General features: G+C 36.8%; 1 protein-coding gene across 4 annotated transcripts in view; it reads right to left on the bottom strand.

Annotated features, from left to right (window-relative positions):
• The window catches only part of AOPEP (aminopeptidase O (putative)), a 185159-nt gene extending 162981 nt beyond the window's left edge, over positions 1 to 22178 (bottom strand). Inside the window, exons 1-3 of one of the 4 annotated variants that reach the window (XM_036403072.2) lie at positions 22144 to 22178; positions 13295 to 14248; positions 6088 to 6254 (exon numbers count right to left, since the gene is read on the bottom strand). In XM_036403072.2, the coding sequence (XP_036258965.1) occupies positions 6088 to 6254; positions 13295 to 14100 (973 nt within the window). In that variant the 5' untranslated portion in view covers positions 14101 to 14248; positions 22144 to 22178. Of the gene's footprint in view, positions 1 to 6087; positions 6255 to 13294; positions 14249 to 15963; positions 16000 to 21750; positions 21889 to 22143 lie in introns of those variants that run through there. The other 3 variants (XM_036403070.2, XM_036403071.2, XM_036403073.2) reach the window with 3 other exon arrangements.
• Positions 22179 to 22382: the final 204 nt, after the last annotated feature.

The following is a 22382-nucleotide window of genomic DNA, read 5'->3' as shown; positions in this document are numbered from 1 at the left end:
TCTTTCAGCCTTGTATCTACTGTCTTATGACTTTGTCCTGTCTGTGTTATTATTTCACACAACCCAAAACCCTTCCTTTGTGTTCTGAGCAGTACCAAACTGATAGGCAAGTTCTAACAAATAACACTAATGTTTGTGAATTGGACCTGGCTATTTGAGGTACATAACATATCAACCAGGCAGTAAGAAATCAAAGCTGAGACACGGATGAGATATTGCCTAAGTCAGCAACTTGGTCATGTTACCCCATGAAGGTGCTAAAACAAGACAAGAATCTATTAGAAGGTAAAAATATGCTAAGTTCTATCATTATGGGAAGAGAATGTGGGGAGACAAGGAGTATGGCATAGGATTATTGTATGTACCAACACATTTTTATAAGGTGGATGTTTTAGAACAGCATACTTTTCATTAATACAAACGTTGCTTAGATTTTCTGTTTGTCCCTTTAAAAAGGATATAGCTTAAGAATCACATCCATGTATTAATGTATGGTCATAATACAGTTACTACACCATACTAGCAGATTCATTATCTTGAAGTGAGCCTAGCATGAGTTACAATCTGATGAATCATGTGCAAATAACTGTAGCTAGGGCAACGTGAAAACATACAAACTTCAGTTATTTTGAGAGAACCTTAGTACTTGTTCTTTTGCAAAAGTACTCTGACTAGGACTATGATACACTACCAAAAGGGAAAAAAAAAGAAAAAAAACACAACTAAGTGGAAACCACAAGGCACAGAGGAAAGGAAATAGACAACTACTACAAAGCATCACTTGATTTCCTACCTTAATGACCTAAGAAGGTCAGGCTGTCCAAAGGAAGGACAAAGAAAAAAATCTTTAGTTTAGCCTCGACAAGTTTACCACCTCCTATTTAGTATGACAAAGCAATACCATTTGTGAAGTCTTCTGGGAGGCAGATAAAGTCTTTGCCTCTTATGTGCACTAGAAACCACTTATACTCCTTCACCCCATTCCACTTTAGGCAACATCCATCAAAAACCTTTTGTCAGTATTGTCAGGTGAACATATATTACTCCTGTAATTTTCCTAAGCTCCTGTTAGTATGTCAGCAGAATGGACTTATTTGCTCCAAACACATTAAGAATAAGGAGGATAACTTTGCCAAATTTCACTCCGCCTTTTGCTTTTTTATTATTATTAACTTAACAAAGTTACAAATAAGCCAAGACAAGCAAATTCCACCTTGAGAGAAAAAGGTCATCCACAGCAGCAACAACATATTATTTCAGAATACCAAATTCCCGATGTACAGAGTGTCATTGATAGACACTATGCTAAAGGCCCAAGCCTACACAGATTGTAGTTAGTAACAACTTTGCCATTAACTTACATACATACAGGACAAGGTTCAGTGGTTCTGCACTTAGTGTTACATCTAAATGCTATAAAGCATTACTAAAAGCTCCATGTAGTTATGTTAATTGTAAAAACTTAAGAATTAAATAACATTGGAGAAAGTTGTAATTGAAAAACTGTCATATGTTTTCAACTATGTTCTGAAAAAAGAATGGAAGTCAAAAAGCAGTTATAGAAAAGTGTTCCAAATGGCACGAGGTATAAAGGAGAAGGCTCTCACAACCGTGAGATTGTCTAAAAGGAAAGGGTGTTGGCTTGCTAGGTAGAGATCAGAGAGTGTTACAGTGAGAAACAAGTTTAGTAAGACAGGCTAGAGCAAGCAAGATAGTTTTTTTCCCTAAAAAACAGTCCACAAACAGCTTGAACAAAATGTCTAAAAGGCAAGGCAATCAGATTAGCAGTCCAGAGAGAAAAACAGCATGTACTGCATTCAGAAATCTATACAAATTAGCAAGGAGAAGAATATTTAGAGCTGACCTAATGCAAAAAGAGTGAAGGTACCAAAGCCCGTTTTACTTTGCAAGGATTTTAGAAATCACGTGGATCTATGGATCCTCCTAGAGCAAGATCCAAGTTTTATAATGTCTCTGCATATCTACCCAGGGCTCAGTCCACTTCCTGCAGTGCTTTTTGATGTCAAGAACTATGTAGAATACCTACATATTTATCCTACAGTTGTTGACTGAAATCACATGCATGGGCATGACAAGTGAGTTCTCCCATAGAATCCTTCAGGTTGGAAAACAGTGCCTTTGCTGATCAGTGACTGAAAAGGTCTTTTTGCTGGCAGAAGTTCCCTCTGGAGAGAACCATGAAGCATTGTCTCAAAGACAGCTCAACTAACTCAAGTAACCTTGTGTCTTCTCTCACTACTGATAAGATTGTCTCCCAGCCTGAACTCTCCCATAACTTCACTTCCTTCCTTACACTGTTTTCACGTCAGTGGACTTTGTTTTGTTTTTCCTTCATCTGTATCCTATGATCTATCCCAGCACATAGATTGGGATCATAAGCTCACTCAACTCCTTTTTGCTGCTCTCCCCATCCTCTGGCTGCATTGTGCTTTTCAGTGTCAGCCTTGGAGACAGCTCCATCTCTAGGATAACAGAAAACAGTGCAGCTGAAACGTGGTTTTCTTTACCAAACATGGCATTTTGTACCATAAAAACATCTTCAGACTAAGTGAGAACACATTGGGAAAAACAAAAGGTTGGGCTGGGATTAGTCCATGGGAAAAATAAAAGTAGATCACCCCAGACCTTGTACTTGTAATGTAATTTTAAAACAACTCGATTCTTGCACATAATTCTTTTAGGCAATTATAATATATTCAAAACATTTTGTTATTTTCCCTACCTGTAATTCTGAATTTTTTTTTTCAGTTTTGAAAAGCAAATCTATTGTGTCATAACTGCACTAATCGTGCAGAAACAATCACCTATTCTATGAGTTAAAAGTGAAAAACTTTCCATGCAAATATTTAACAAGAGCAGGAATTTTAATCTATTTATAATTGTGCAAAAGAACAATTTAAAGATCGTTTATTTCTCCTACTTGAAATAATAATGAAGAATGATGTAATTACTTCCTAGATTTTTTAATGCATCCAGCTATCTTTGAGATCGCTAGAATTGTTTGAGTCTTATAGAGTTCATTATAACTGAAAAAATGCCAAAGATATATCTGTTAATACCAGATGCAAGGACATTATGAACATTTTTACTTACCAGTATATTTTTTGTCAAATAGTTTGCACTTACACAAACACCACAAAATACAGCTGAAGTTTACTATTTACTAAAACCCACAAAGTTCGACTATCTCTACAGAAAAGGAGAAATAGCCCAACAGCAACAGATATACTAATTTATATATTAGCTAGTGCTAATATATAAACATACAGCTAAATAAGTAGTTATGTAAAAACTACTCTATGGCTGGAGCACCAGGACTAGTTTCTGAAAGGTCCAGCTTTCAGAAACTCTTTTGTGACTTGTAGTGATTTTTTGATCTCATCTGAAAACCAGAACTCCCCATAGATCTCCCTCACATTCATGCCAGAGCATTAGTTCAGCACTGGGTCAGAGGGATGAGTAGCACATGACAAGCTCTCAACTCCCATGCTGCAGACCCTGATACATCCTGGAGATCAACCAACACAAGTACAGCACTCTTTTCTTTCACCTTGTGGACAGTGAGGAGCACAAGCAAAGGAAACAGTAGTATAGTTAGCAGCAAAGGTTGCTGCTGCTAACTACATCGCAGGAGCAGTGGTTCTTCTAGCACTCTGGTTTTTTTACCAGTGTACTCCTCACTCACAGTGCAGGTGTCAAAACAAGATCAAGGATTACACAGTAGTAGAGTAACCACAGAAAAAGCAAGCCAGTCTGTTTCACATTTAATGGCTGAATATTTACTTCTTGAATATGAATTCAACAAATAGAAAGGTGCTTGTGACTAAATGTATTTGCAGCTTCTATGTATTATAGTACATAGAATGAAAGTATATAGGACATGCTGAAGGAAAGTAAAACTGACAAATGTAGAAAAATAAATCTGATGTTTAAATGGCTCACATTACACACACATGTAGTGCTCCCCATCAAGCTTTCTCCCAAAGGGTATTAATAATTGCATTTTTCTGATCAACTTCTCTAAGTACTCCATAAAGAATGCAAGGTATTTTAAGTACTTTTGGTCATACTCAAATAGTTACCATTTCTATTTGTGTAAGTATCTATCACTATTTTCAAACAAACCTGGGCTCCCTCTATTTCAAATGACAGGATCAACCACAGTTTTGTAAAAGGCAGAATGCAAAAATGGCACATATGGGAGGAAACAGACTCTTGCTAAAACCTGCAAATACAAGTGGTAAATGAGGAATCTGCATATAAGAGTACATCTAGCCCAGCTATGCACTGGATCACTGGATCCGTACATGTAGAGATGTGTGTCCGTGAAGCAGGATGCAGATCTCTAAAAGCTTGAAGGAATCAACTTAGATTGGTGTTCTCGTACTGTCTGCCTGTCCACTGGTTTTAAATACAACTTTTAAAGGAAAAAAAAAAATTCAGCTAATTTGTAATTCTATTCAAAATAAATTTATTCACAACTGCTTACCAAAATGCTAACTCATTCCAATAAATTGCATTTTTTAAAAATAGATTTTTTTAATTGTCCAGTTATGTATGATATTATAAATATGCAGCACTAGTAATAGCATACTGTATATAAAAAACTTGGCAAACTTACTTAAATTGAGGCTACCCTGGAAGGCTTTCTGGTGCGTAAAGACAAAATTTTAAGATGGATACATTTCATATACCTTCCAGAATTGCCAAACAACAACATCTGTGTGGACAGGTTATTTAAAACAACAGAACATTTTTAAACTTTTTAAATCTTAGAGGTGCTATTAATTAAACTCATGAATTTTTATTCCTGGATTCATTAAGAATTTATCCAAAGCCTCAGATTAGCACTAAAATCTTGGGTTTACTTGGACTTTAAAAAATTCCTCAGAATATTACTCCTTTCCCTTTTTGCCTCTGTATTGGTTTTGTAAATTTTTACAATTCCAAACAGCTTGCTAGTTTTTCATTTCCAGCTGTATGTAAGCAAGAAAATTAGGGTCTCTCATTAAACTAGTTAAAGACGAATGGAAAAGCTATCCTAGTCTGAAGTCAAGAGGGTCCTTGCTTTCTTTATTCTGAGACAGGAAAGTATTATTCTCCAAGAGAACTGGGCAGCTCATCATAGCAGTTTTCCATATTTCAGCAGCAGAGACAGACCTTGAAAGAGGTCCCATATATGGCCAAATATAACCAGACAATTCCATGAAAATGGATTAACTGATGATTCTCAAATCAAGAGACTTTCTCTTTTTTTTCTGCTCAAGAATAAACCTGCCTATTTAAAGGGGAACAAGACATTTATTCCCAGAAAAGTTTAATTCTAACCTTTTCTTACATGCTATATCTCATCAGAACTACTCACACTAGAAAATACTGACCCAGTTTGACAGATTATATCAAAACTCGTAAGAACAAGATCCACTTCATTTTATGTAGAACTTACACAAGCTTTAAAAACTTCCTTCTCTGTGCAGAAAGACATTTAGATAATAAAGTATAACGAACAGAAGAAATCCTTGTTTGCTTACTGTTGAAAAAGGTATGTTTTATCAATGCCAAAAACACCCACAGAGATCAGATTTTCAGGGCACTGACCAGATATTCTTCAGATATTCCATGTATTCCAGGCAACAGATATGGCACAATGGCTGCTTCTAATCACATGCTGAACTACACTCAGACTGGAGAACTAAAACTGGAAGATAGTTATCTAACAAGGCCTGAAGTTGTTGAGAGCCTGATAGGGTTTGCATCTACAAAACTCAAGTACACTGTGATTAAAATAAAGCCAATTTATGAAAAATTAAATCTAGGTTTGGAAATACAGAAGGAGAAAAAAGCAACACAGTGAAATGCAGAAATATAGATACTTCAAATACTTATGAAGTTATCCTGAGGCCTTGAGCAGGTAACTTTTCCACAGAATGACATGGAGATTACAGAGAGACATGGAAATGTTTTTAAGGCTACGAACTTCATTCTTTCACAAATGACTTATTTACCAAGCTTGGTTTTTAATTATAAAAGTATGGAAAATAATTTGCCTTGAAAAATGTATTTCACCTTCTCGAAGCTGGACGGGTTCTGCTGAGTTTTCACCACTCATTAACACAACAAAGCCTGCAGCTGTTCGAACTGAGGCTTGCCATGTTGACAAGGCAATTGGTGGTTCTTGGCATGGAAAGAGGGCTCTGTTATTTATTGGCGATCCCATTGTGTAAACACATGGCCTAGATGGGAGGAAAAGAGATTGACATTGGAATTACAATAAGAAAGACTGAATTAAGTTCTACATAAAAAAATCAAAGGTGCTGTCGTACTGAGGTGGTTTCTTTCTTTAACTTCAGTTCTGCAGGTCCCAAACCTGTATGACATGAACTAATCAAAATACAATCTAAGTAACTGAAGACAAGAAAAGCAAGATTACTACAATACCTTCAGATTAGAAAAGACTAACTCCAGTCTTTTCCCTCTCCTGTTTTTGCATGAGTCCCCCAGCTTCATACAATAGCTTCCAGTTGAACCCATAAGGTCAAAGAAGGCTTCTGAGTATCTTCCGACAATGCCATTGCAGGGCTTCACCAACACCTGTGACACCTCCCTGCTATCATTCCAGTAGTGCTTTCACTATCATGAACCCAGTCTCCTGCATCAGCAACCTGGAGGCTCATGCAAAATCAGCAGAAGATCTAGTTTTGAGTCTTCCTTACTCCAAGCCTCAATAAATCCTGGCATTTTTACATTTAATCTTAAAGGTAATGCATCCTAGCTCACTTGTCTTTGGGAATTCCAGCCACAGGGCATATAAAAAGAATTAATTTCTACCCTGTTAGCTTCAGCCTTCTTCTTGCTGCTTACATAGAAATCTTCCTTGTAGTACTGCTCTTTTTGTAGTTACTCTAAACCTCTCCCCAGCCGAACCTCTCAGTCTACTACCCCCTTTCCAATTTCAGCTGCAATATTTCATGACAGTAAATTTCTTATCAACCATTTAGCTGCAGCTGGGAAGGTAACAAGGCTTTTCATTAGCTCCTTCTAACTTGCTATTGCTGGTGGATGGACTTAATGATTCTTGGTTTACTTATTTTATTCTGTTTTGCAGTATTATCGAAATTCTTATTATGTGCATAACAACGCCACTTATCTTAAGAAAAAAGGCTATTTTTTAAATTATAAATTATATAAAAAATCCACAATCAATAGGTTTCTCCAGTAAAAGAAAGAAAGTCCTGAAATCATCATTTCACTACACTGAACTTTTTAAAACCTACGATATTTAAAGCTAAATATTATGGGAGCAAAATACATTATTTTGTGAACTCTTGAAGCTAAAAATATTCTGATCAGTATCTTTCATTATTTGAGTTGAAAAATTATCAAAGCACTTCAGAAAGTAGGAGATAAATTGTTAGAGCAAAACTGATTTTGCAATGGCTAAAAGCTTAAGATTTTATTTACTCCCCTCCAAACTGCTTTTCCTTTCAAATTATTCCTTCTCCAAAGCCAGCTTCAAACTATACAGAGAGGAAGAACTTGGAAATACTGAGTCACAGATTAAATATACTCCAAAGATATTTTTGCCCTCTTGTCATTGCTATCTCTGCTATTGGATCCAGAGCTGTCTTGGCACACTAAATTAGTGTGGCTTAACTAATGCAGGCCAGTTGATCCTCCAGTAAATGAGAGACAAAAGCTGCAGTTTAATTAGGCCTCATTGTTAATGCACACAAGTAGGAAAAGAAAATGGTCTAACTTCCCCCATCCTGTACCAGAGTGAACAGAGTAGGACCTAGACATCAAGTGAAGTTCAGGTAACTGCAGTGGAGAGAAAGCCAAGTGGTTATTTCTTAAACAGTAAAACATAATGTACAGCTAAATGTAATAGACCACTAATCTGCACGGATTTTTAATTTACTTAGCTAGAATTAAACTCCTAAAACTGTATCTGTAACCTATCTGATATACATAGAATAATTGGCTTTTCTCCCATAAAAATAAAGACTGCATGACAGTGAGTTCACAGGAAAAAAGAAGAACCTGTTTTTTCACCTTCTAGGAAGACCTGCTTCCCCCTAGTAATGTTAGTCAAGAGCTACTGGATTATTTACCCTAAAACACATTCGTGCTGAGAAGGCATGGAAAGGAAAAAGGAAAGGTGGGATTAGTGACTACTGCTACACACATTTTCCTAATGATTTGCCATGCACAGTTTTCCCAGGTGCCATTGGTACAATCCCCTCTTAGGAGCAGTGTAGGGGATCTTCATATTCTGTACAGGGAAATGCCACAATGACAGAGAAAACTGGCTGGCAGAACAGTGATAAACTAAATGTTATAATGCTGTGTCAAATACATATAAACATCACAGATAATAGATGCTACCAAGAACATTTATGTCACCTGCTCTCAGAGAGCACCTTTACCTGCAGACCATAAGGTATTTTACAGATGTCAATACCATTTTGCAGATGGAGAAAATGAAACTCAGTGAACAGATATGCTTAGTGCTAGCACTCAAGCTGCTCCTACAGGCTTAGTTCTAAGCCTCCTAGTCCAGTAGCTTTTTTTTGCCACAAGACATTTTAATTCTAAAATATACACACACAAGTCTCTACCATAGAAGCCCAAGTAGAAAGTGAGTTAGGTAAGTGGAGAAAGACTGGTCACATACGTAATCTGTTCTTCAGAAGTAGGACTTCTTTCCACTCCTCACCCATTTTAATACTATTTTTGACCAGGTATATTTATTAACTTTGCTATTTTCCTAAATATACCCAATTATGTCAGTCTGCTAAAAAATAGTAATGAAATAGACAGGTTCTAAATATTAAAGGAAACTATCAGAAAAGCAATTATGTAAGCCTTTAATTAGATATTTGTTATACTTCTTTTACAGTGGTAATTTCTTTTTATAGAATTGGTAATTGTGCAATGTTATTTTAGGATATCCACTGCAGCTGACAACTGTCTTTGTTTGGGGTCAGGCAGCACAATTTCAGCACATAAGAGGACCAGAAATATAATTCTTATCCTGGTATCAATCAATTTCTTCATTTGATCCTGAAAAAAAAACCAGCTAATCTAAGCACATGATAGAATAGCAAAGACCAATAATTAGGTTTAGACTGCTCTTGTCAATTGATACCTGTACTTGCCCTTTTTTAATCATTTATCTCTACTGCTCCTAGCAAGAAACTTCACAGTTCCTTTCCTCTTTCTACTACCTATTCCTTCCACCCCAGTCTTTAACTTTTAATGGTTTTGTAATACTCAAATCATCTACTTATGTAATATTTATGCCAACCATAATCTTTGCCAAGATAGGTTTCAAGAGTAAGGAAATTTCATGCAGCAAAATACAGATAAGCAGAGAACTCAGAATATTTATCTAGTTATTTGTCACACTGGAAGAACAAACACCCACAAAAGATTCATAAAACACAGGAGTGACATCTGTAGTCACTCCTCTGGACAACTTTATGACATGTAAACAAAAAAATAAAAATAAACAACCAAAAAAATAGGCAAACCCTGAGTACAAAATAAATGGATTTGATATTCCTGGAAATGTAGAAGGCAAGAAACAAATATTTGTAAAAAATTTAAATTATCTCCTCTGAATCAGTTGTCCGAACTAAAAGGAAGACCATGAGAAAAATGGGTAAATTTTCCCAAGTGAACAGCCATCCAGGCTACTGGAGAAATCAAGTAGTAGTTGTGGTAATGTTTGGGTTTGCCCCAAGACAAGACTAGAGACTGTCTGTTGTTTCAGTAATCTCGCTGATGAAAATTTGATTCATGCAATTGTAACTCATCAGTAGTCCACATATCTTTACAACTCAACAAAATCAGTTCAAACCAGCTCTATGTCTCCCATATAAGCCTACCCACTATACTATAATAATGTATTAACATGATCTTCAAACTAATAATGAATGTTCAGTGGCTAATCTGTTCTTTGAGCAGAAATCTGCAGACCTTGAGATGCCTGCCATCAAACATTTGAAACATATTCTAAGGCTCACCCATGTCAAACTGCTTTGCCTAATGTCTGAGGCTTTATGAAGGGAAAAGCCCACCTCAGAAACTCTATCCCTTTCCTATATTTGAAAAATTACATTCCCTATTTCTGCAAAGGCTATCTCCATTTAAGGATGTGAGGGGGCAGCCTCCAACTACAAGGCCAATCCCTATAAAAGCACTGCTGTTTACAGCTGTTCCTTACTCTCAATTCCATTGTCAGAGCAGCAGGACTTTCTGGCATCTAAATCACAAGAAATTTTTACTCTGCCTTATCAATTTACATATCTGCAAAGTTCCAGTGACTGTCATCAGATTCCACCAGAGCAGGTATTCTTGTTTACATTTTACTGTTGAAAAAAACACCAGTCAATAATACTCATATTCCTCATTGTCTTCCTTTTAGTTAGGACAACTAATCCAGAGGATAGAATTTATATTTTTCACAAATATTGCTTTGTTTCCTTCCACATTTCAGGAATATCAAGTCCATTTATTTTGTACTCAGGGTTTGCCTACTTTTTTTGTTTGGTTTTGATTTGGTTTTTTGGGTTTTTGTTTGTTTGTCCTTTTGTGGTTTATTTTGTTTGTTTGTTTTAATTTTCAGTCTATTAATATCATTTGTCAGTCTATAGAATTCATTGCATATCATATGAATAATCCAACAAACTTCAAAATACTTCATTAATTTGTCAAATATTTATATTCCCATATTAGCATTACTAGGAACAAAATTAAACAAAGTAACAGTAGAGATTCTCCACAGTTGAGGAGAGCCTCTTAGAGTTTGGTCTGTGACCTACCAGGGTTATGGACTATCTTATTATATCAAACCTTGCCTATGAAGAAAACCAAATACTTTTCTTCCTGCATTTCCAGCTTCCAATAGCACAGAACAATGCTAACTCACACCACTGAAAAACCAAACATCCATTTTCATGACACATTTTATAATTTGTAGTAAATAACTTTACCTTCCAAACTAACCTCAGTAGTATTTTTCAAACACATCTTATTCCCTTCTATTCTCTTCCCTGCTGTACTAAATTTCAAATAGATTAGCTCCCTAATTTGCCTTATGACCCAGCTGTACATACACACCTGTGTCATCACACCAGTGATGTAAGGAACTAGCATGCAAGTTTAGAGAGGTCAAAAGTGTCCCTTTCATCAAGTGTATTTTGGTAGGTGTCCTGGTGATACGTATGTCCTTTATACTGTCCTTTATACTTTACCTCCTTTCCTCTTTCCATTTGCACAAGTCAGCTCTGTCATTGCTTTTTTGTTTGGTCACAAAAGCTTGGACAGGGAAATACTGAAATTCTGCATGTTCAGTTCCTCTACTAAAAACAGAAATGTGTCCTGCTGTGATAACATGTTTGTACACACATATCTGATCTTGCCTAAGCTCATCCCACAAAGCTTTGTTTCAGCTGGTGTTGTTTGTGTATTATAATACATCATTCTTTAAAACAAATAAAATGGAGCTCTTGATAAAATTGTGCATAGGCTAAATTTCAAAACATTGTACTAGTATTAAATTACAGGAAACGTTGGAAGTGGTTACACAATATGTGCACTTTGTTATTTACTTTTCTTCAGGGTTGGAATCACAGTATAATCTCTTTTGGCAAAGGATTTGACATCTGAAATAAAAAGCACCAGATACATAATTTGGAACAATTTGAAGAATCCTCATATGGCAATATGAGATTTACCACTATCTTTATGGGCTCATCACATATAAAATTTGATTTTAAAAAGATACCAAGAAAGATTGTAATGATTATGCTATGAAAACTTATTTTCTGACAGGCATTAGTTTTGGATTAATGTAGGCCTGATAATAAATCAATTTATACTATTTTCTACCATCAAACTTCTGGATTCATGTCAAGCCTGCTTTTTCTCCTCCATTACTGATCCATAAAATTCTATTCATTAGTGTACAACTGCCATGAAATATCACTAAAGTAAAAATAATGCTTTGCAGTGAAAGACTTATAAAGAGTCAAAACTGTTCATGATTTAGATGCTTAAAAGAAACATTCAAATGCTCAAACCACAGAGAGTAGGAATCCTATACCAGCTGAGTCCTGCCAACATTAGTTAGTCGGGCAGGTGGACATAGACATGTGGTCATGGGCAATTGCTCTACCCTCACATGCAGTCAAAATTCAGAATTTTCAGATATAAGGGTACTATTTCAAGTTAAATTTCCTAAACTCATACTAAAAACAACTCCTCAGGGAGTGAGGAAAGGAAGGGAAATAAATAATGAACACGACTGAGGCATTTCTGGACTTGTTGGTGGTTACAGATTAGTAGCAGAATTCCCTAACCACAACAAATACAATCAAAAGGCCTCATTTTCCTCATCAACACAGATACTAGTGAAAAGACTTAATTTATATGAATATAACTGAAATAAAAGATAACCATTTTTCTTTTGACTGGGAAAGGAAAGCAAGTATTCAATTAGATCACATTTGTTCCTTATCTTCCAACTTTGTTCCGGCTTTTTAGACATCAGAAAGAAATAACAGCCATTAAAATCCACCTTTCCACATTCCAATAAAACAATTACAGTTTCAGAAGTCAAGAGTGGATTGTAGTTTCCCTTCTATAAAAGGCTTATATTGAAGATTCCAGTACAATACCATGTCCTTTTCACTAACGCTAGATATAATTGTCAATTCTTCTTTCAGTTTGCAGTTCATTTCTGGTCATCAATGTTTCTTAACATTATAGATGAAGAAGATTTTGAAAGCTGATTATGAGAGACTAAACACGAAAAGACTGTATTTCTAAGCTGATTACATTATTGATAAAGGACTAATTGTGAAGTAATTATATTAAATGTTATGTATATTGAACTTTATGCTGTGTAAGCCAGGAAGGACAAAGAGCACAAAGTAACCTGTCACTCATACCTTTTCTTTCCCCAAATGATAATTCCCCATTCCCTGCACACAATTATTGAAGTACACACAAGTTATTTACTCCCACCCAGAAAGACCAAACACAATCACTAAGACAGGCCTGTGATCTTCAAGTCCATTAGGGTTTCACGAGCAGAGAATTGTCTATTCTTCTACAGGACGGCAAAAGAATTCAAATCAAGGATGAAATGAAAACTGTGGAACAGTGTATTCATCATCTTCACAGTTGCTCAGCAATTATATGATTCTCCATTCTTGCACCTATTTAAATTTATTGCATACAAAGCTTTCAGCAAACAGTTACATACCTGCCACTCTGGTCTGTAGTCCATGTAACAGATCTTCCCTCTGGCTTGGTTTTGTACCATATTCTTATTGCATGAGGAAAGTCCGCTGGAGACTGAATTCCTGATTTCCTTATCTCCAAGCTCCAGGTGCCAGTACTAAACAGAAGATCCCCACAGCCAGGTGCCTGGCTACAGTGAGTAAAATAGTATAGCTGTTCCTTCCAGCGATCTGCAGGTAAAGTCACAAGTTCATGTACAATCCAATTCCTGAGATTTTCCAGCTCCTTTGAAACACCAGCTAGCTCGGCAGACCTTGTAAATTTTTCAATGCCTGACACAGCAGCAACATCTACCTCTTCAACCTTTAGCACAGATAAATCACAGCAGTCCAATACCAGCAGAAAATCCTTGTTTCCATGATCCTCTATGTCACAGCAGTCCTTTGAACTAGAAATCCCAGAAGCCTGTTCATTGTTGCTATGGTTACTATTTTCCTCAGAAGTAGCTTCCTCTTCCTTACCACTGACAGCAAAATCATTACATTCCGTTTTAGATGAATAGGTACTAACATTTATCATAGGAATGTGGCAGGGTTCAGATGCCCTCATTTTACAGGTTTCATCAAACTGTGACTGGCAGCATTCTTTGCCAGTACTGATGGTTTTCCTGTACTGGCTCCCAGTCTCAAAGAACAAAACTATGCTGCCTTCAATAACTTTACTTTTAAAATCCACATCCAAGTCCAATACATAGTGCTTTAAAAGCATGTAACTAGTGTTTGCCATTAAAGGCAAATCATCTTTCATGGGGTCTAGCTGTGTCTCCATGTTCACCTATTGGGCAAAAGTTTTACAAAACCTTGAACAATTCTGACATATGATGACTCCAGAAGGAGAATATTCAGTCTCCCGGTGCTAAAAATAATTTTGAATAAGATTACAATATTGAAATTGTAGTTTATCCACTTCTTGCACTCTAAAAAGAAAAAAAAAAAAGAAAATCATCTCACAGCCATTTCTGAAATGCACTGATTCTAAATCTATTTAAAGTCCAGCTGCCTTTATTACAATAGTACAGCTAAAGGGTGATTGTATCTCCACACAATGGCATCAGGCCAGAATGGCATCTGCTTGCTTCAGGATTTGCTGTCATGGACCAATGGCTGTAGTTTTCAGATAAGAACTCAAATTCAGATAAGAACTCAAATACTTTCATTTCAGTTGTTCTTTCAGAGAAGAACTCAAATGAAAGTATTTCTAGACAGCTTTTATAAACTGATAGAAACAACCAAAAATATCAAAAGATAGTGATATATTTCTGCTGTGATTTTAAATAACAAGAGTAAGTCTAAATCACCTCATAGGTCTTAAATGTTTAGAGTAATAAATTCCTATATACAATGCTTGTCCACAGATTAATATACTTTCCACATTACAACCACTCTTATATTAGCTCTTACGAGAAAATGAGCCAATTTACAAGGAGTGCATTCCAAGTATTCCTTTGAGATTGCTCGTGAAGATTTTTAAAATCTTAAATACCTGAGTTATATAATTACATTTTTGTAGCTGGAAACTCACAACAACAACTCAGAATAGTGCCTTACAGAAAACAAAAAGTCTTTTCACTGGAAAATAAGTAAATACCTATTTATTTAGGTACAAAAATACTAAAATTTACCAACATTTGTTGCAACAATAGGCAGAAGTTCATCACAAAGTTAACTGACATGCATTCTCTGTTTTGCCTAAGTCATGCACTTTTAGCCCACTTAAGTCCTTTCTGTTTGCTTTCTAGATAAGGAATAGGTATCAGAGGATGAAATACAGACAGTTCTCTCCCTGGCATTTCAGTGACACTCACCGTGATAGGCAGCCAGGCCTGCTTCTAAGTGCCTTAAGAGAACAGATACTCCATTGTGACATGCACAATCCATTTCACAGTTTTACACCTCATCACAGACTTCAACTATACAAAGCAAATTTTTATATAGTTCTCCAAGTCAGCACAGAGGGAAAATCACTCCCCAAAGACTTGCTGTATCTTTTCTGTAGGAATCCAGGGCATGCTATCAAGCTACTATCATTACGTGAAAGGCTCAGGGCAAGAAACTCAGGGCAAGATGTCCATATAGTTCCCTAAACTAGTTTCACACAAGGCACAAAAACATAGCATGTATCTCCCTACCTCAGTGGCTTTCTAGCTGTCATAAAGAGCTCTTTCAGGGCTCTCTTTGACAGCAAGCTGAGAAAAATCTTCCTTTGAACTTTTAACAAACTTTCAGTAATTCTGCAAACATACTTGGGCAACAAGCTCACATCAGAAGGTTCTTTCACTGAAATACCTCGGTAAATTCATGTTCAAAAACATGAACAATGCATCTATGATGTCTGTGTAATGCTGTGGACTGAACCTGATGTTACCTGGATTTTTTTCTGACTACCAAAACCTCATGATGGCTAGCAGGTCAAGTAATTATTGGTGATAGAGTAAAGAAATAAAGTGACTTGGTGGGGAAAACCTCAACACTTAACTAACATTCAAACTCTTGTTTTGCACAAGCACATTTTTAATTTGTAAATATTTGTAATATAATACTGACACCTTTTATAAAATGTGAGTACTATCCTATGTGCACAATTGCAGGGAGGAGAGGCCAGCCTTGGGAAAAGGCAATTAGGGAAGATTACCTGTTATACCCCAGGTCCTGACTGGGTGTCTACAGCAGATGCAGGCAGCCTCCCCCTAGAGCGGCATGGAGAAAAGACAAGCAAAAAAATCTAAGCTGTCTTGCAGATACAACTATCCTCCATGCATTGAAAGACATTACACTGAGCTAATTTTTTTAAACTGCAAAAATTGATTGGTTTTGTATTCTGTAGAGCTGCTCTTTTTTTTATTTTTTTGTTAGTGGAATGAAACACTAAATGAAAAGGGAATGAGACAATAAAGAACAGAAATATACAATTTTAAGTCTAAGAATACCAAAATATACTCCCAGGAAGCAGCATTCTCTGTCATTGTCATGAACAGCACTGCTAATTTTATCCATTCAAATACATGGATAAATGCTTGTGTCCCAGACAAGATGGGTATCTACTTTTCCTTCAGGCTCTGGTTGGATTATCAAATATTGGACCTCAACCACCTTGGGAAACTACCAGTTTTATTCAAGAAAATACAGGAATGAACTGTTTATTTGGACACTGAAATAGACAGTGGACACTTAAATAGACAGCCTTTTATTACCAAGGAAAAAGCAAAAGATCGGGGCACCAAATGACCATGCACACAACCCCTGGAGCAATGAAACAAATAAAACAGGAATCACATTAAAGCAAACCTGAAATAAAGCCAAGAGAAAAAAAATGCAAGCAAAAATAAAAAAAGGTAAAGGAAGGATGCACTTCAGCAAAAGAGGAGGATAAAAATTACAACAGAATGTAATATCCCGTTAAAGGGTAACGAACTTTTTCACAAATTTTTTTAAAGGACCATTCTCAGAACATGTAACTGAACAGGACAAAATTATTTATATGTATATATTTTGCTACATTTGTTTAAAGTCCAGGTATCTGTACATTTGCTTTCAATCAGTAATGCTGGTTCAACGATGTTGTAAAACAACATACTGATCCTTTGTTTGAAATTTAGCATCTACACATTGACTGTCCCTCATTGGTCCAACATCACCACTGAGATGACATACAGAGAAAGTACATGTGCACTCACAGAAGAAAGAAGTTGTAATGACAGATACTAGGGATTGGTGAGGAGGAAAAACGTAGCTGTGCAACTATCAAATATGTAAACCCCATTCTCTTCTTTGTATAGACTGTGATGTCTTTTCATAAATACGTGATAATTTGGGTGGTTTAACTGAACAAGCTGTAAATAATGATTTTATTTACCATTTTATTCCAATGGCATTCGAATAAATATAACTTCATGGTGTCTTTTCTTCAATCAAGTCTTCCCAAAAATTGTAAATAAATCACAGTATTATTATTCCTCCAACATGGTTGCTACTGCTGGTACTAAAATACAGCCTATTGAAGTACTAGGCAGAATCAACAGCAGCTGCAATGCTATATAAATTTGCAACTCAATATAATAAAATAAAGCATTCTTTCTGACAAAGAATAATTTCCTACATTTTTTGTGACAAATTAAGTATAGACTGAGATGAAGTGTAAAAAAATTAACTCCCAAACTATGCACAATCATACAACTAATTCAGTCTAGCATTTGCCATTCATTCTGTATTTCTTTTCACTTTTCCTTAATAGGTTAAGAGAACAAATTCTAATCATGGTGTTGATATAATACAGGAAACGTTACCTCACCTTCTGAAGAAAACCCCTTGCTGTACACCTTGAAAGTTCCCTGCACATATTCAAGCTTTGTGTATGTAAACAATAAATCTTTTACTACTGCTTCATAAATATGCTGTTCTGGGAAATATTCTTTGAATTTGGTATGATAAGTTGTTCACTATCTTACACATATATCAAGGTACTGGCATCACAGAAAAGATAGATTTTTGGACATAGTTTTTTTTAAATATGTCTCTTATTCAACATTGTCTCATTGTCGTCTGTAATATTTTTTGCTATATTATGCCCATAATATGAGTATCTGGTTTTCATTTCTGTGCAATTAATGCATTTCACCTTTAGAAAAGGAGGTTCACTAGCTGAACTCCAGGCATGAAAAAAAAAAATAGAAATTGTAATGCTGCTACAGAGTCGTGGTGATCATTTCATAAACAGTGTTTAATGTCATACTTCTTTCACACTAAGAGATATAAAAAATTACTAGTAAATTTTAAAGATGGACCTTAAATTCAATGGATCTTTCTTCTTAAATGTACTTCGTAAATACATTTTGTAAGTAATACAAGTAATAAAATTACAGGGAAAGCTGATAATTTGGTTTTATGTTTTAATATTTTAGTAGACAGATGTTCACAAAACAATAAACAATACAGCAGATGGTGGCCAACATTAATAGAGTCAATCTTGATCAGCAGCACATAATAGAATTGCACAAAAGGCATGAAGAATGGGAAACAGGAGAGATATGATCCATTGGGGAATTATATGTGTATAAGATTGTTTTCCACTCAATACAAAAAGCATCAGCCTGAATTAGAAACACAGGTCTCTGAAAGCAAATATGAGGAAAAAAAGTTTCCAGGCAACATATAACACAGTTGCAAAGTAGACAAGATTAAGCTTCCTAAAAATATCTGGGGGGAGGAGAGGGGGGGAAGTTTCTTTTTCAGAGGCAATACACTGTAACTCATAGTCTCAGGTTTTAAAGTTAAAAGCAAAAAGGAAATAAAGAGATAGGGAAGAACTTCAAAATATAATTCTGTCCAGTGAAAGCTGAGGAAAAAAAACCCCAGGGACAGCTGAACTCCACAGAATACCCATCTCAAACAGTGAACCAGTAAGGGGAAAGAGGAGAACTGTTATACAAAGGAGTCTAGTTAAACTTGTAAACAGCACATTAAAAACTAGAGTGATCAATTATGATAACTGATATTGATATTTCAGTAATCCAAGAAGCTGTTATTTTAAATGCTAATAGCTAACCACTCCAGTCTAACTCCACTCTAACAGTAATAATCCAGATAAGAAAATTAGAAAAGCTTCTGAACTTGTTGAAATGTCCATCAGAGGCACTACTAGGTGGAAGCAAGTGAAAGGCTTACAAACTTAAAAAAAAAAAAACCCAAACAAACCCACCTTGAAAAACAGAAGATGTGTGGTCATTAGAGATTACTTCATAATATAGTGTCAGGAGCTAGAAACACACTATCAAGAATGTACTGAATTATCTACTCCCTTTCCAAGCACACACCTAATTTCACTGCACTCCTGCTACACCAGCCAGCGAAGGACTGTCTCACGTGTGACACTGTCATGGCTTACACAGCTGTGAAAGGCAGGCACAAAACACAGCTGCCTAAGATAGTTTTGCATCTTATCATGAAGGCATACACCAAACATGAAGCATGCACAAAATATGTCTTGTTTCAGACCACAACTGAAGCTGTTGTTTTTCATGCATTTCCAAAATCTTAGAAAGCAAAAATGAATGAAAAGAGGGATGTACAATAGAAGATCAAGTCTCCAAGCAATCCAAGCAGTTACAGCTCTGTAGTTGATATCTAGCAAGCCCTGGAAAACTCCCAGCATGGAGTTGTTGCAAATATTTGCATACATAAACCAGTCAATGCCTTGCAAACCATACCACTGTTTTTTATTGTGCAAAATCAAAGTCACACAAAGTAACACACAAATGCTGACACAAGTAACAGGCATCAACCCCTAAGATGGTGCCCATTTCTATCTCAGCTTTTCTGTTTTTCACACCTCACACAAACTCATTCCCTGAAATAACAGTCCATTTTAAGTGACTCCATAGAAATTTACACAAATTTAGTTTTCTAGGAAACTAAGGATGGTCAGAAGAACCCTAACAATGCTAAGCCTGCTTGAAGATCCTGCCAGAATAATCTGCTCTGATCAGCAGATATAGCTATTTCCATGCACAGCCACTCGAGCACACAGCCTGGCAGGTGCACCTGAGCTGGTAATGTAAGCTAATATCCTGATCCACAAACAAGGATCTCTGAAGCACAGAGTACTTGATTGTGTTATGTACTCATGGTATTCTTCAAAAGGTGTAGAAGAATTTCAGTGACACAGACTTTTCCTACATGTCACTGGCCAATATTCAGACACATTTAAACGCCACCTTTTTATACAAGGAAAATAAAGCCATGCTTGGACTCCCTTCACCTTCAGCCTAGCATGATTTTCTTCATCTGTACAAAAAAACTAATTCAATTGCTTTCAACAAGCAGGTGTTAGAATTAAGGCTATAATGCTCTGTACTTAACATTTAAAAAAACTTTAAAATGAAAAAAAAAGCACCTTTTGGATAAACATTCTCTTTGATAATTAGAAGGTGTTTATAACTAATGCCATTTAAACTGCTTTCAAGATAGCTACTTCCAAATCCAGGTTTATACATTTTCTATGCAATATAAGACACTAAGATCTTACTAAGAACTCAGTTTTGACCACCAGCATCAACAATAATTTTACTGTTTAGATACCAAGGATACGTGTATTTACTCTTTAGATACCAAGGAATATGTATACATTATTTTTAGTAATTACAAACTTTTTTCCCTACACACACATCAGACAAATACCTAAGAGACCTTAAGCCTTTTTAAGAAAAGAATGGGTTCTATAGATGAAAGTAAGGCTTAAACAAACTAACAGAAACATTTGCTCATGTTAAACTACTATAAAGCAACCCACAGAAAAGAGCTTATAGACCTCACTCTGCGTCACAAAAAAACCAGCGCATTTTGTAATGAGGCTTTAATGTGAAAATTAATTCAATCACTGATATTCCTTGATAAAACAATTGGTACCGTTCCTTTTAAGTCTGAAAACCATAGGAATAATGAGTATAACGGAAGACCTTCTTTACCAACTATAGCAGCAAGTTAACAGAGAGGGAAATTTATTTCAGTGAGCTGAAAAGAGCAGCCAAGAGAGAAAACTCCATCTTCCAGCTCAAATAATAAGAGAAATACAAAAAAAAAAAGTCCCCTTCTGCTTCCAAAATACTAATTCCAAAAGAAAAACACCCAAGACTGAAAAAGAAGGATAACTTACAACTGGTAAAGGAGTTAGGAAGAGGATCCTGATATTATCCTTAACCCATCCTTACTCCATTGACAATTATTTGTATTACAGGAATGACCAAATACTTAAAGAGAGACCAAATATGTGTTTTACAATTTTCAGCCCCCAAATTTACCATTACTTTATTTATCAAAAAACCCACCAAAAAAAAAAGAAAGAAAAGAAAGAAAAAAAATGCAACAAAACAACCCCATGACCAACACTTGTGTAAGGACAGAATTTTCTACTTTTTATTTTACAAAATTATTTCAAGGTGGACATGGGCCTGGGTAATTTGCTATACCTAACCCTGCTTGAACAGGGACTAGATAATTTCAGTGGTCCCTCCAAAGCGAGTGATCCTATAAAGATGCTGAACAGCATTAAAGAGGAACTACCTTGGATTTTATTTCCATTCAAATACACAAGGAAAGGTTCTGTGTGACTGACTTTCAGGACATGGAACATGCATGTCTTACGATATTCATATATAGGAATTGCCCAAATAAAATCCGCGCTGAAAGAGAATGACTGTTTTCAAATTAATGCAACTGTAGTTAATGAATAACACCTACAATGTCAAAGAACTAAATCCTTAAGGCTGGAATCAGAAGTCTTTTCAATGTTGACACTGGCAAGCCATCTCAGCCATTTAACTACATCTCTAAAATTTAACCATTATCCTGAGTAAAGGACACAACTAAGCTGAGATCCTCAGATGAATTACACGCCACCATTTATTAAGACAGGAGTTTCACCTACGTGTTTCCACTGTAAAGAGGACAATGAGTGGAACAGATTTGAAAGGGTCGAACACATCCACGTTTAAAGTTCTTTCAGGACACCAGCAGCCCACAAGAATGCCATAGAGCCAAGCTGCGTGAAAAAGGACAGCAGCGATCGCCGGCCGCACGCTCCTTTCTGCCTTGCATTCCGCCTCCTCCACTGCTCCCTATGCTCTGGGCGCAGCCATTTAGTTTGTGAGGAAAGGCAGGGACGGAAAATGTTGTCACTTCCCGCAGCGCCTCCCTCGCACGAGGCGTGGCGAGCGGCGGGAAGCGCTGCGGGACAGGGATGCCGGCCCGTCCAGCCGAGCGCGGCGGGACCGGCGGGAAGCACGGGGACGGGGGCGACGGGCAGGGAAGGAACACTTACAGCGGCGGCCACTGCCCCGCCTGCGTGCCGGCTCCCGGGGCGTGTGCGGGGACACACGTGGACACGCCAGCCCCTACCCGGCCCCGCCGGGCGCCCGAGCTGGTGCTGCCGTCGCTGGCGCCACCCACCCGCGCCAGGCGCCGCGCCGGCTTCACCTCCCCGCCCCTACGGCGCGGCCGCGGCGCCCGCGGATGAGCTCATCCGCCCGGGCCGGGCCCGCCCCGCCACCGCCACGGCCG

This window comes from Molothrus ater, chromosome Z (genome assembly GCF_012460135.2).
Source record: "Molothrus ater isolate BHLD 08-10-18 breed brown headed cowbird chromosome Z, BPBGC_Mater_1.1, whole genome shotgun sequence".
Classification (NCBI taxonomy): Eukaryota; Metazoa; Chordata; class Aves; order Passeriformes; family Icteridae; genus Molothrus; species Molothrus ater.
Note: the sequence above shows the minus strand (reverse complement) of the source record. Positions and strands in the feature narration are given on the sequence as shown.